General features: G+C 39.2%; 1 protein-coding gene across 2 annotated transcripts in view; it reads right to left on the reverse strand.

Moving 5' to 3' along the window:
- DCBLD1 (discoidin, CUB and LCCL domain containing 1) overlaps positions 1 to 16114 on the reverse strand; it is a 72330-nt gene that overhangs the window by 46726 nt on the left and 9490 nt on the right. For both annotated transcript variants that reach the window (XM_066373384.1, XM_066373385.1), the window contains exon 2: positions 809 to 1021. In XM_066373384.1, coding sequence (XP_066229481.1) covers positions 809 to 1021 — 213 coding nt within the window. The remainder of the gene's footprint in view (positions 1 to 808; positions 1022 to 16114) is intronic.

Here is a 16114-nt window from a genome sequence, read left to right on the forward strand (position 1 = left end):
TCTGTCTCTGCTCACTCTGACCCGGTCCATCCCCTCACCATCTGTCTCTGCTCACTCTGACCCGGTCCATTCCCTCACCATCTGAGTCTCTGCTCACTCTGACCCGGTCCATCCCTCACCATCTGTCTCTGCTCACTCTGACCCGGTCCATTCCCTCACCATCTGTCTCTGCTCACTCTGACCCGGCCCGTTCCCTCACCATCCGAGTCTCTGCTCAGATGTCCCCTTATTGGAGAAGCTTTCCTGACCATCCCATTTGAAGTAGCGCAAACAACTCAAAAACAGGCTCCATCTCACCTCCGGATGTCCTATTTTTCTTATTCTCCTTTTTCTTTCTCACTCTCTCTCTCACTATAGATGCACCTGCTTAGTTTCCTTCCTCCCGCCCCACCAATGGAAGCTCCAGGAAGGCGGAACTCGGATTTTTCACTGCTATCTCCTGACCAGCTCTTCACAGAGCTCCTGAATGCATAATCACTATTCAATAAATACATGTCACAGGAATGAATGAACTGTAGATGGTTTAACCAAGTGCCATACATCTCCAATTCTCTTCCCAGCAAGATATAAACATAAACCAAGCTCCTGAGACATGCACACCCCGCTGACACTAGCATCCCCTCAGAGGTCTTTGTTGTAGCTTACGAAGCAAATGTACCGTGTGAGCTACCCTGAGAGTTTATGAAAAGCAAGTTTCTCTTCTAATGTTCCCAGGCTATTTTACTAAAATTCACACAATTTTCCCTCCCGGCACCCACCAAACTGCAAGTCTTTTCGTGCACACAGACATCTAGGTCTCTTTTCTTACCATACTGATCGGAATTGCTGGTGAGGAGAAGGTAGTCAGAAACACAGGTCTGGGACTCAATATCCAAGTCTCCTAACCTCAGGATCAATCTCTTCCCCTTTGGTACCGTGATTGTCTTTTCACATGTAGTGTGATTAGGGTAAGTCCTTGGATAATTCTTAGATGCCATGGTGCCACTGTCCACATAAGTCACTATGTGCCCACAGCCATCACCTGTTAAAGAAAAAAGGATTTAAGAAGTGAAGTTAATTCCTAATCAGAATTGACAGAGAGTCCAGTACAATTTTCAAGTCATGTATTTTATTTTTTCTTTAAAAAAAAAAATTAAAAATAAGATTGCATTATTAAACAGTTAAGTGGTATTTTAGGTTATTTCATCTCTTATTTCCCAGTTTAATCTTCTGAACACTGTCGATCAAAATGTTTCATATATTATAACAGAAAATCATCAGCAAATACATCATTTAATCATATTACTTTAATCATCTATCTACCCATCCAAAGTTGCACAGTGGGCCCTTGGCATTCACAGATTTGCCATTTGAGGTTTTATCTATTAGCAAGTCAATATCATGTAAAAATGTGCAATGAAGAAAATAATATTATTTACTTCAGGGAGATACTGATTAAATGAGATAATATAGGCAAAACCTATGTTGCCGATAGAATCTGAGACTTAGGCTGAGAAGATCTGAAGAGCCTGCCATTTAGCTGGGGAATGATTGTTCAACATTCATATCTCAGTTAATGACAGGCATCGATCTGATGGCTCCTGGTAGATTCAGGGTGCATCAGTGGAGAAAGTCAAGGATGTCCTGGATCGAGTGCTTGCCACACACCAGCCCTGATGCTGTTAGAGACACGAAGGGCAACAGTGGCAGCTTCTTAGAACCCAGAGGACAATGGGAGACAGGCACATATTCAAATAACTATAACACCAGATGCCACGTGCCATACCAGCAGCTTTAAGAACGTGCTGATGCCGATGTTGAGAAAGAACCTATTTTAATGAGTTATCTTTATTTTACTAAAACAAAGTTTTCTTAAGACTTCTCTGAATAGGAAAGGTCATCAGTGGACCAACAAGTTGCCCCAGTAGATTAAAGTGACCAAGTTAACCACTCAAATATCTAATGGCATACAGAAGTGGGCGGGCTGCAAAGCAGATGAGCTTACAGGCAGGGTATTCAAATTGCAAAATGCCCATGGTTAGCACACCTTCACATAAAAAACAACAACAAGAATTCCTACCCTTAGCTGGAGGGCAAGAAAGCAGGAATCATTAGGAGGAAGCGCTCTCTCGGGTAGTAAAACGAGGCCTCGCCACCGAAGCTGCCACTCGGGCATCCTGGGAAGCCAAAGGCCCAGGCAGCCATCTTCCTTCTCCCACCTCTTTCCTAAACTGGAGGAGGATTCACTTGCAGGCATCCTCTATTCCACTTCCTCTGGCAGCTAAAATAATAATGGAGGCCTATGTCTGCATTATTCTGGGGGGTGGGCAGAGAACTCCAGAATCTACCCCACTTCAGCAGACAAGGAGCAGAGAAAGGACCCTCCCATTATCCAGAAATGCCCACAAGATCCTGGGCAGCCCTGGCCAGGAGGGTGGCTGGCGGGAGAGTTGATTTTAAGAAGGCAGAGTTAGGGACCACCAGGAAAATGTAGCTGGACAGCTAAGATGAAATTACTCTCTGCAACTTGGACATCTAGGCAGAAGTTATAAAATTTATATTGTAGGAAACAGGGACCCAGAGAAGTTTTTGAGAAGCGACATAATAAAAGAGGTATTTGAATAAGTGGGTCAACCTGGTTGAGTAATGATGGGAACTAGAAGGCGGGGAGAATCTAGGTCAGAAGAGCAGTCGGAGGCTGGAAATGGGCTCGCTAAAAAGGGGATGGAGAGAAAGGAAAAGCCAGAAAAGTCACAAGAAAAATGTCAACAGGCTCAGGTTTTTACTAATGGTAGTGGGAAAGACAGAGGAGAAATAAACACTAAAATGATGAATTCAGAAATAATTGGCACACTGAGGCTACTGTAGGCAGACAGGGAAGCTTGAAGAGCGAGCAGGTTTGGGGCAAAGGTTTTAAATTTGTTTGTTAAATTTGAGGTGACAGCTATATTTTTAGGGCTTTCTGGCAGTAAGACTGTTGAGAACTAAATGAAAATTATGCTCGAGTGAAGTATATGGTGGAGAAGTACATAATGCATGGAGTTTTATTTTAATATTTGAATGATTTGCCTGCCCATCAAGGCATTTTAAAAATCCAATTTATAGTTGTTTCGTGTTTTGTTTTGCTTTTAACTGGAAGACAGGATAACCATCTCAATAGGCATTCTCACAGGACTAGTGAGTGATATGGTGGCTGCCCCATTAAAAGAGACAAACACCCTAGCACCCCACCAGCCCTAGACACTCATTTTTGACTTGACCCACCTTTGGTAGCATTAGTTTTGAGCACTCAGATAGAGTAACACCAGGGTAACTAGTGTACAAACCAATAATTGTGCATATAGATATGCCCACAACTAAGCCACCAAGATATCGCCTGGTAAACATTTAAATGCCTCTTTTTTTTAATATCATGAAATTCTGCTTTAATAAGAGAAGAACTAGTGAGAACTTTTTCTGGAAAACACAGCTAAGTACAAAATGAGGAGTGATTATATGTGAATCAACCTACATGGGATTATTGTATTCTAAATTTAAGTGACTGACATGTCATGACAAAGGAAATTTCAGGGTGTCACTTTTGTTCAACCCCGTAATTATATTTCTTCCCACCACTTCTACTCTAAAGCCAAGAGGAAACTCATTTCAACCACTAAGATAGGAAGACTGTGAGTGAGTGTAAGGCTTCACCCCTCTCATTATTACTCTGTGTGGGGGATATGTGCCTCTTTGATCCTTTTCCACAACTAGCAAAATAAAATTCTGAGTCTTTGTTCTGAAGCAAAAAAAAGAAAAAGAAAAGAAAAAAACCTGAAAGGAACTGCACTGTACTAATTTATTTATTTATTTATTTATTTATTTATTTATTTATTTGTATTTTTCTGAAGCTGGAAACGGGGAGAGACAGTCAGACAGACTCCTGCATGTGCCTGACCGGGATCCACCCGGCACGCCCACCAGGGGTCAACGCTCTGCCCACCAGGGGGCGATGCTCTGCCCCTCCGGAGTGTCGCTCTGTCGCGACCAGAGCCACTCTAGCGCCTAGGGCAGAGGCCATCTTTGCTCCAATGGAGCCTCGCTGCGGGAGGGGATGAGAGAGGCAGAAAGGAAGGAGAGGGGGAGGGGTGGAGAAGCAGATGGGCGCTTCTCCTGTGTGCCCTGGCCGGGAATCGAACCTGGGATTTCTGCACGCCAGGCCGACGCTCTACCACTGAGCTAACCGGCCAGGGCACTGTACTAATTTATTACAAAGCAAACTGTCACCAGAAGTTGTAATTTCACACTTGCCTATGGAAGTAGACTATTTACGGAGTCTTCTGCAGCAAATACTAATACGATAGATAAATTTATTCCAGGGTTTGAACTACATCAGGAATTTTTACCCTACTTTTTCCCCACAGTTCTGATGACTTCAAAAACTAGAGATAGTTCATGATGTATAATATAATTGAAAGTTTCTAAAAAAAAAAAAAAGATTTTAAATGTTCTCACCACACACACACACACACACACACAGTAATTATGTGAGGCAATAGAAATAATTTCACAATATATAAATGTATCAAATCAACACATTGTAGATTTGAACTTACACAGTGTCATATGTCAGTTATATCTCAATAAAGCTGGAGGGGGGGGGCCTAGAAATATGCCAAAGGGGAAAATGAAAAACTGCTGTGGAGAGAAAATGAATGAGGCAGATACATGCAAGAGAAAGCCATAAGGAGCACTATTCCCATGGTCTCAGCCTGACGCTCAGGCAGTGTAACTCCTATAGCCTAACTCTAACTGAAAATCCCTGACAAGGAAGAAGACAAAAGGTATTTAAAATCTTCAGTTCATGTTCCTTATCTTGTGTATCAATGTCAATATCTTGGCTGTGATCTTACGCTGTAGTTTTACAAGATGTTATCGCTGGGTAAAACTAGGTAAAGGGCTGGCAGCATCTCTCTGTAACAGTGGTCCCCAACCTTTTTTGGGCCACAGACTGGTTTAACGTCAGAAAATATTTTCACTGACCGGCCTTTAGGGTGGGATGGATAAATGTATCACGTGACCGAGACAAGCGTCAAGAGTGAGTCTTAGATGGATGTAACAGAGGGAATCTGGTCATTTTTTAAAAAATAAAACATCATTCAGACTTAAATATAAATAAAACGGAAATAATGTAAATTATTTATTCTTTTTCTGCAAACCGGTACCAAATGGCCCACGGACCAGTACCGGTCAGCAGCCCAGGGGTTGGGGACCACTGCTCTGTAGCACAACTTCACATAATCCACAGTTATCTTAGAATAAAAAGGTTGATTAAATACTTGAAAAAAAATCTGTCAGGCTGGTTAAGTTTGGCAAAGGGGCAAAATGAAGTGGGTGAAAATGAAAGGGCTTTTATTTTCTATTTTATAACTTTCTATATTCTTTGTAACTTGTTATCTTGTATGACTTCTATTTAAATTATTTTAACTGAATATTTATACAAATTTGCATCAAAAAGATAGGTCTATATGATGACAACCAATAAAAGAGACCATGTTTATTCTAAAAATCTCCATTCCAAACCTATTATCCAAGTTTTTTCCATTTGTCTAAAGGAGCATAGGGTATTGAACCTGCAGGGACTTCATAATATACATCCCAGTTTACAGATTAGAAAACAAAATGTAGATAGATGTTCCTTAAGGCCACTCAACCGATTGATGGTGGACCCAGACTACAGTTCCCAGATGAGCTAACAATAGCTTTAGAATTTTAAAAACTTTTTGTCTCACCTCTTTATTTGCTTTTCTAACATATGTGCATTTGTGTTTAATCTTGGAAAACCACCCTCACTGCTGTCCTATTGAATCTCCCTTTAGATAATTTCATAACATTTTCCTATTAAAATAAATAGTTTTCTAATAACTGACCCTGGCAGTGGTCTACCCGGAGAGAAAACCAATAGATAGAACATGGAGGAAGAAATTTAACATGAAAATATCAGGTATGTCACCGTCTAAACTTACTGACAGATTTCACCATGACTACAAGTGACACAAACAAATAGTATGTATCTCCTGATAGGTAAAATGTGCTCTGCGCACCAACACATATGAAATGCTATTGCAAAAATCAAAACATATGAATAAATAATTGACTCTGAATCTCATTAAGCCTTTAAGTCTGTCTTCAGTCTGTAGAAAATGCAAGGGGTGGAGACACAAGTTGATTGACACCATGGAGAAGCCATTCGCCAAATTCAGGTTGTGAGATTCTAGGTGTAAGTGACTCAGTTTCTTCAACAATGAATTGTATGAATAGACATTTTAAAAGTGTCTATTCTAGACTAAAGAAAGCTTAAGAACCCCAACAACCAAGTGAATCTTGTTTGGATTCTGATTTGAAAAACCTGTCTTACAAAACCATTTAAAAAAGATAATTGGGGTATTAAATAATATCAGGGAAGTACTATTCACTTTATTAGATGCAATAATGATATTAAAGGTAGCTAAGAAAAAAGTCATTTTTAAGGGATGCCTAATGATATATGTAGGGCTAAAATAACATGATAACACGAGATCTGGGATTTGTATCCAAAAATGTTCAGCAGAAAAATGGGGAGCACATTAGGGGGAAAGGATGGGGAAATATTGATGGTTGCTGTAGTTGGATGATGAGGGTTCATGAGGTTTTTTAAAAATTAAAATAAAAACAAAAACAAATAAAGGTCAATCTTTAAGGGAAAAAATACAATCTTGCTTTCATGATTACGCTCCACATGGTGTTGGGAAGACTGGTGGGCAGTGAGTCACAGTGATGCAGTAGCTCGAGGTGACAGCTCCGTCACACTGCCACCCACCTAACATCAAAGGGGAGAGGACGTGGAAAGGAGGGGAAAGCAGGGGGAAGGAAGAAGCTTCACCACAGGGAGTTTGTCTACTCTTCAAAAGTGGCTACCAAACAATGTTTATCTTTTATATTTCCTTGAACTGTAACTTAATTGCCAAAGCATATGATGACTAAACTATGTATCATTTCCTCCTCTCCTTAGGCTGAAAGTTCCTCCAGACTATCGAATTTGAAGGGTAGTCCCTCATGGTGGGCTTATATCCTGGGCTTTGCTCAGAGCCAAAGCTGGTTTGTGAGACAGACCAATCATTTCCTCAAAACAACTTTCAAATATAAAACTGGATAGGCAACATCAGGGTTGAAGTACCCATGTCACATGGCTTTCAGGTTGGGGCCATGGCAGACAGGCAACAGAAGAGGGAGGCACCTGGGCGGACGCTTTTGCAGAAGCCTTTCATTTTAAAACAATGCGAAGTACACACATTGATGTGAAGGGAAAATATGCTTAAAGTGTTTACTTCTATGGCCTGGGATATTAAGTGATTTTAATTTTATTTATACATTTATTTTCTAACTTTTCTACATTATAAAACATTATATATACATAAAATAATTAAAAGTACCAAATTCACTTAATGTTTTTTATAACATTAAAGGCTACTTTGAGCATTATTAGCCTTAAGGTATAGACTGGAACAAGTCTCTGTAAAGCACAATATCCAAATTGTCATTAAAAACCAGCTCGATAAATAGCTAGGGAGTTGGTATAATGTAGTTTCCATTTGAAGTTGCTCACTGTCAAGGGGAGAGGTATATTAATGAGTCATTCCTGAGAGTAGAGTGACAGGTCCAAAAACAGAGGCAGGGACTCAATATCCATTCTCCAAATACCTTAAAGGAATAGATGCACCTCTACCTCGCAGACTTTAACATCAGCTATTTGGGAAGTATAGGTATAGAAGATATTTTTAAAATAAGCTTAGAACAAATCCTAGATGCTTGTCTACACGAGTCAGCCATTTATTTAGTCTACTGTAATTCCACCCACTAGGAAAGAAAAACAATAACTTCCTTAAAAGACTATTTCCTTTTGATAAGAAATCATGTTTCATTAACAGAAAAGTGAAATGAAGATATACCTGGAACAGACTAAGTTCTGCAATGCTACAAAGCATAATTTAGGCATTAAGAGAAACTTTTCACTGAATTGCACCAGTTTGAAAAGAATTTGGATGAAGTAAAAAGAATAGTGGAAATATATCTTTAAGGTTAATTATTAACTAGTCCCTAAAATAAGATAGAAGCCTTCAAACTTTTTTTAATTAAGACCCATAGTTAGAATATAGATTTTCATTTCAACCTAAATAACCATATATATACACATGCATAAATAACAAAGTCAAATGTTTAATTCTTGTTATTATATGTAATGCACTATGATATTTCCTACTCTGTTCATTTTATTTTTTAATTAAAAACATGCTGGGAGTGCCAACTGAACTGATTTTATTGCCTACTAATAAGTCACCCCTGCAACTTGGGCAACAGGGCTCTAACGTACAACAGAAGTGAAAACATTTCTAGAAACATGATTTTATTAGCTCGATCCTTGTGCCTCTAATAAGTTACAACAGGTCTCAACACATACACAATCATTCATGTGTGGGTGTGAGAAAATTTTTTCCCATGTCTGAGATCAAGTGAGCTCCTAATGACTACAATCTTTTCACCCACAAAGGGGAGCTTGCAATTACTTCAGAGCTCTTTGTATGATGGTAAGGCAAACAGATTTCCCCAGGTATTGCTAATTTCATTGTCAGCCATACCCTCTTCTGAACTAGGCTCTTCTCCCATGGTGCTTCACTTCTTTCCTGTGTGTGTTGCCTGGAAAGGAATGGAGATGCAAGGGCAGAGGGCTAAGTGGCTGTGTGAAAGTGAAGAGTCAGAAATTATAATGATAAAACTTCAGTTACTCAACATCGTCAGTGTTCCTGAAAGGAAAATGAATAATACTGTGCTGAAAGAAGTTAGTTATGGACTAGAAACACAGGGCTATGTTCTGAAAACTGTTCAGAATCTCTTTAAACCTTATTCTCACCACAAAGAAAATCGGTGCTGATGATATGACTAATTGTCTAATGAAGATGATACCTTTGCCTCAGCAGATAAAAGACATTTCAAAGTAAACTAAAAGGAAAGAAAACACAATGGACTTATTTTCAAAAGTCTCTCCATGTAAACTCTTAACACAGTGTTTCCTACCAGCCTAAAAAAATGACTTAAATCAGTTTGAATGTACAAAAATGGAACAAATCATTTCAAGAGGTCCTAGTATCTACAACTCTCTACATAATGTGAGCTGTTTCCATCACTGCACAAAGACATCAATAATTTTAATATTAATATATTAACAAGTACAAGGTACATGCAATGGAAAAAAATCTCAAAATCTAGTTGAATGCTATTCTTTAATGTGCTATAAGTAAAATCAGTTAAAACTCTGGAAGTCACACTCCAGTCTAGTGATTTCTACTGAAAGGGTTGTGAGTGTGGGGAAAAGGGTTTGCACACCTCTTGTTTTTCTAATTTTATAAATTATTTCATATACTTGGAAAGTTGACAGCAATGATGGTTGTCACACTGGATTCCTGCACAGCCTTGCCCAGTACTCTGCAGCACTGGTGTCCCTTTACCTCTCCAAGCTTCAACTTATCATCTGTAACATAGAAGATGAGAGTGCCCAACTCACAGGGTTATCATGAGCATTTAAGGAGATCATGGTAGTCGAGTATTGAGCATAGAGGCTAATGAACAGTAATAATGCAATACATTTTAATTGGTATTTTTATTTAAAAATATTACACATATTAAAGTATCAAGACTTTGAATTAGATAACTTCATCCGAATTTCATCATCTATCAGTTCTGTGAGCTTACAAAGTTACCCACTTAGTGTATATCAATTTTCCTCATCTTTAAAATGACCAGTCATAAGTGGGTGTAGTAAAGATGAAGGAGTCTCTGTTAAGTGCTTTGGATTGTCGGGTAGTCTAATTAGAACGGATCCCCTGCTATTCACCTCGGGCCCACTTGTTGCTAAGCCAGCCTCTCCCAAAGTGGGCACTGTGGACTCCTAAATCCTTAGTTTTACGGAGGTCAAGCCCTCCACTCCAAAGGAAAGTTGCAGATAATAAGCCTGCAGAATCCTACCTTTTTCTGCACTACACGACATTGCAAAGCCCTTGCAGGGCACAGTGGAGCTCTACTAGGGGAGAGTCTGCAATATTCTCAATGAACTCTTTCCTCAATGGGCATCATGAGTGAGTTGTGTCCTGTGGCACCTACTGGCCAGTCCCTGGGCCAGGCTCCGAAAGTGGGACACACAGAGATGGCATAACAGGGCTTCTAGGATTAAAGATTGCATATGGAGAAGTGTTCTTCGGCCTTTACAGTTCTAAGAACAATACTGGAATTGTACTGTATGATTCTGATATTCAAAACCAAGATTTTTCACACTGTTGTTATTAAGTTAATAACAAGTGTTTGGTGGTATTACAACAAATTTGACACATGTGGATGAGAAGAAGCTTCATAACCTTACAGATTAAAAGAAAAAAAATTTGTACAGCAAAACAAGTCTAAGACAACTGTTTTATCTCTGCTGAATAGATGCTTAGGATACGGAAGTCAGAGAAAAGTGGCTGCTGACCTTTCCTAATAGTGTCAGGATGTTGTACAAGCTGCATTTGTGAAGGTGACGATAAGTGGGAGAAATCTTTCCTGTCCCTACAGCGTGCTATATTTCCCGATCTTGGTCCCAAGTTTACAAAAGCATATCACCATTATTAGATAAATGTAATTCAATACTGGCTTTTCTCTCTAGAGTCCCAAAAATGCAATACTACCAAGTACAAAGTTAATCTGAGTTTTAAAAGTTAAAACTGTAAGCATTTCTTTCTTTCACATACATGGGTATTTTCACCTTCACAAATACTTTTTCAAAAAATTAAGAGCTAAAAAGTTATTGAAACAAGAAAAAAAAAAACAAACTTGTGAAAGGGCTCTTACTAATCCTTAGCATTTAGCCAAGCATTTATTATAAAAAGGTGACAGATACAAAGTGTATTAAGGATTTTGCATTATCTTATTTCATCCTTTCAATGATCATATTTAATAAATATGTTTCCTTTATTAAAGCTATAAAAATTTCATATATGTGTATATAGACACACATACATAACACATCTATACAGAAGATATACATATACAAAGAGTAATATCTGAAACATCCAAGTATATATCCTATAGCTTATAAGATAGGACATTTCCAGTAAACACAATTGAGGTCCACAACACTCTCTCTTCTTCACATGTCACTCTGGTTCTCCTTGCTGCACGTGTGGAGCTGTGAGGCTCTGAAAAGCTCAGGAACTCAGCCCAGGTGGCTGAGCTGGCACCTGAACTAGCCTGTCTGACTCTAGAGACCATGGAACTTGGTCCCTGTGCTCTAAGGCTTGCCATCGTCAAAGCCATCATTCTCAAAGGTGAGGAAACTGAGGCAGAGATTTAAGACACTGCCCAAGCTCACACTACTACTGAAAAGCACAACTGGTATTAAAACCCACATCACATTTACTGATTTATACTCCTACTCTTTTCGTCTCAAAATTAACATGAGCCAAGTAGCCATGTTCCATCTCGTTTCTTGTGAAATTTAGGATTATGAGAAATGTCATTGCTCTCTTTTTCATTATTTAAGTAAGCACTTTTTACTAGACTATTGAGGGAAGAGTCTAATGAGAAGTGCTTATTTTACTTCCAGTGAAGGCTGTTCACATTGCTGAGCTTCAATGCGGCTCCTACAGAACACTCTGCAAATGAAGGTTTTCGTGGATTGAAGTGCTACTTCTCAAACGTCCGTGGGCACACCAATCACCCGGGATCTTGTAAATACACAGGGCCTGAGGATTCTGCATGTCCAAGGCTCTAGGCAATGACTCTTCTGTACGTCCATGTGAGATATACTCTGAGTAGCAAGAGGCTATAAAAACCTTTATTTTTAATTGGGATCTTACAATGAATCTTTTTTAAAACAAAAAATCCTTAAGATATCAGTTTATATAGCTTTATTTTAATATCTATTACTAAAATTGGAACGTATCTATATATATTTTTTCAGTATTCCAACATTTCTTTTTATGTCAGATTTCATTTATAAGACTAGGACAGGCAATATGTTTTAAGATCTATATTTAAGCCAGGGTGTCAATTTAAGACAAGAGAATCAATTTAAAGAATTATGTGAGCAAATAGTGGAAAATACAAAGAAACAGGATGAGAAGGGTTATAAACCTACATGTATGCATCACATATAAGGAAAAAGCAGTCAATGTTTATTGACCAGAAAGTAGCAAATCTCAGTTGGGAGAGAGAGGGTATCTTATTATACAGCCAACGAAGCACGAAATATAAGATATGAGAGAGAAAAAATAAATCTCATAAAATTCATATCACATTTCAGTCCTGAAAACTGTACTGCTTTTGCACATTCTGCATTCTGATTGCTGAATTTATCACAATCCAATAAAAACACGTGGAATTTGAAAAAGTCTTAATATATATTTCAGTGGCGAATCTGATCAGCTCTAAGAGAAATCACAGACTGTTAATTTAAAGCTTTACTAAATAAATTTTGCTCCTTCAAGACTTCTTTTCTTTCACTTGATCTCTGCTGGACACGAACTGCCCTTGAAGCCGAAGAGCAGGAGACCGCCGTAAAGCAGAGGGTTGGAGGACAGGCGCCTGCATCCCACTCTGGAGACACACTGTGAACGTGACTGGGGCCAACGGTTCAACCTCTCTAACCCCCATTTCCCTCAACAGCTCTCAAAATTGTTGGGATTAAATCAGACGCAAAAATTAAAACTTGGTAAATCAAAACGTATATGAAGGCCCTGGCCGGTTGGCTCAGTGGTAGAGCGTCGGCCTGGCATGCAGAAGTCCCAGGTTTGATTCCCGGCCAGGGCACACAGGAGAAGCGCCCATCTGCTTCTCCACCCCTCCCCCTCTCCTTCGTCTCTGTCTCTCTCTTCCCCTCCCGCAGCGAGGCTCCATTGGAGCAAAGATGGCCCGGGTACACTGGGGATGGCTCCTTGGCCTTTACCCCAGGCACTGGAGTGGCTCTGGTCGCAACAGAGCGACACCCCAGAGGGGCAGAGCATCGCCCCCTGGTGGGCAGAGCGTGGCCTGGTGGGCGTGCCGGGTGGATCCCGGTCAGGCGCATGCGGGAGTCTGTCTGTCTCTCCCCGTTTTCAGCTTCAGAAAAATACAAAAAAACAAAACAAAACAAAACAAAAACACATATATGAAGATGGGTTCTTAACTTTTTATTTACACACAAAATTCTGATTGGACATGCAACAATGATCAAGGGATGCTTAAACCATTGAATGAAATGTTGATGGGGAAGAACAGTTTTACTAAGAAATCATCCCACAGATTACTTACAGGAGAGGGGGAGACTGAGTTGTTATTTCCTGGCTGAAGTCACTGATCATTTTTAACAACATTAAAAGTGGGGGTAATAACAATAACAACCATAACATATGCGTCTTGTGATACAATTAGCAGTACATGGCACCAAAAACAGCCTGAATCTAGTCAGGTCTTTTGGTCTAACTTCAGGTTTATACAGAAATACAGGGAATAGTACACCAAGTAAAAGACAAAACACTCAGAAGCTGTCAGTCCAATTTAGGACGTGAACTATGTCACAAGACAACAGAACCTGATTTCCTTGCAGGAAAGTAAAACATTTGTGGCTGAGGGTCAGTAGTAGATTAAAAGCGACTTGAGAGACATAACATCTAACTGCAAAGTGTGGACCTTGTTTGGACCCTTGTTTGTATAAACCAATGGTCAAAAGACATTTATTTTAACTGGGGAAATGTAAATATGACTTGAGGATTAGATAATGTTAAGATATTACTACCGGTGCCTGACCAGGAGATGATGCAGTGGATAGAATGTTGACCTGGGACACTGAGGACCCAGGTTCAAAACCCTGAGGTCATCAGCTTGAGCGTGGGCTCACCAGCTTGAGTGTGGGATCGCTGGCTTGAACATGAGATCATAAGCATAACCCTATGGTCGCTGACTTGAGCGCCTAAAGATTGCTGGTTTGAGCCCAAGGTTGCTAGCATGAGCAAGGGGTTACTGGCTTGGCTGGAGCCCCCCAGTCAAGGCACATATGAGAAGCAATCAATGAACAACTTAAGTGGTGCAACTACAAGTTGATGCTTTTCATCTCTCTCCCTGCCTATCTGCCTCTGTGTATCTGTCTTGCTAAAATATATATACTTTATATGTTACTATTAGTATTTTCAGGTCTGCTCATGGCATTGTGTTTATGTAAGAAAATGAGAGATGTAAATGAAATATTTAGGGGAAAAAATGCCATGAAGTCATTGATATATTTTAAATACCTCAAAAGAAAAAGTGTGTCTGTTAAGATCTTAACAGCATAGCACAGCAACTGTAGTGCAGAGGATGAAAAGGAAAATAGAGGACAGAAGAGAAAGAAAAAAGTGTTTTCTCCCTAAAAAGCAAGAAAATCTCAAAAGATTTTTAGACCCTTTTGAGCTAGAAGCAATAGTAGGTACAGGGCCATTTCTCTATCTGTAGAGTTAAGCTATCTTGTATTTTATTTTCTTGGCAAAGCAGGGACTTCTTAGAAAAAAAAAAAAAGGCAAGTCTTGGTCTCTTCTCAAAATAAGCAATCCCCATTCCAAACTCCTGGGAGAAGGAGCAACTCAATAAACAGATCTCATGTTCCCGTGGTCCCATGGGCTACTAAATCTCAAAAGTGTCCTCTTTTAGGCAACAATCACGTTTCAATCTGTGGTGAACTTGCTCTTGTGAAATGCAATAGAAAGGCTGAATGAACTCCACTCAGCCATTTAAAAATTAAATGGGACCCAAAGAGTTGTTTACCTATTGTATTTTCCCTGTAGGAAACCTTATGCAACGGTAGTTCACACGGAACTGGACTTCATAAGTTTTAATATCTGTTGGCCTTGTTCTTTGTCAGAAATAATAGTAAAATAAAGTTTTGTTTTCCTTTTTCAAGAACAGAGAGCTCCATAAATATCATTTACCTACAACCATTAGGTACAGCCACAATACACATTCAATCATGAAATGAAGCTGGATAGTACTGGTATCCAAAATTTTTAAATTTGTAATGAATGAAAAGACTGCTTTTTGCCCTTCTAGTAAAATGTAAATGTGTTGAACATTAAGTAAAAAGGCTATGAGCCCTGGCCAGTTGGCTCAGTGGTAGAGCATTGGCCTGGAGTGTGGAAGTCCTGGGTTTGATCCCTGGCCAGGGCACATAGGAGAAGCACTCATCTGCTTTTCTATCCCTCCTTCTCTCCTTTCTCACTATCTCCCTCTTCCCCTCTTGCAGTCAAGGCTCCATTGGTGCAAAGTTGGCCTGGGAGCTGAGGGTGGCTCCATGGCCTCCTCCACCTCAGGCACTAGAATGGCTCTGGTTGCAATGGAGCAACAGCCTAGATGGGCAGAGCATTGCCCCCTAGTGGGCTTGCCAGGTGGATCCCAGTCAGGCACATGCAGGAGTCTGTCTCTCTGCCTCTCCACTTCTCACTTCAGAAAAAACAAAAGGCTATGAGTAGTGGTTGAAATTTGAGTTGAAAAATGCTAAATATATTGAATAAAAAACAAATGTGGTTCTCAGTAAAGATAAACTTCATACAGTCTAATCATTGAAATGTTGACCCCTTTAAATATAAATTAAGAATCTCATTCAAGAGGGAATAAGAAATACACATTACCTTTCTAATACTTAGTGAATTTAAAGTTAGATTTAGTAACTATTCTCAAATAAAATACAGACAAGCAAATTACCCTGACTCTGAGAGCAAGGAAAAGTTATTTGAATCATATAAAAGACAAGAATCTTGACAGGACTCACATCTGTTTGGCCAAAACAAAATTTCTACTTTTACATTTTGATATTCCTCAGTTGCAATGAATTACTTGAAAATGAATTCTTGGTTTGTTTGAAAGCTAACTGTAAAAATAAACATAAACATAAAGTTGGAATTTTTTTCCAAAAAGTATGGTGAAAGCTTTTAATAAAATGTTTAGTTGAAAAAAAAGCAGAATATAATATCATGTAGATACTACACAGAATATCCATGTGTTAGTTCTATTGCTATATTTATACATTATACAAATTTTATATACATATAATTTGTCTACCTAATGTTTAGTAAAAATGAACAGTAGA

The sequence above is a fragment of the Saccopteryx leptura genome, chromosome 3 (assembly GCF_036850995.1).
Source record: "Saccopteryx leptura isolate mSacLep1 chromosome 3, mSacLep1_pri_phased_curated, whole genome shotgun sequence".
Taxonomy (NCBI): domain Eukaryota; kingdom Metazoa; phylum Chordata; class Mammalia; order Chiroptera; family Emballonuridae; genus Saccopteryx; species Saccopteryx leptura.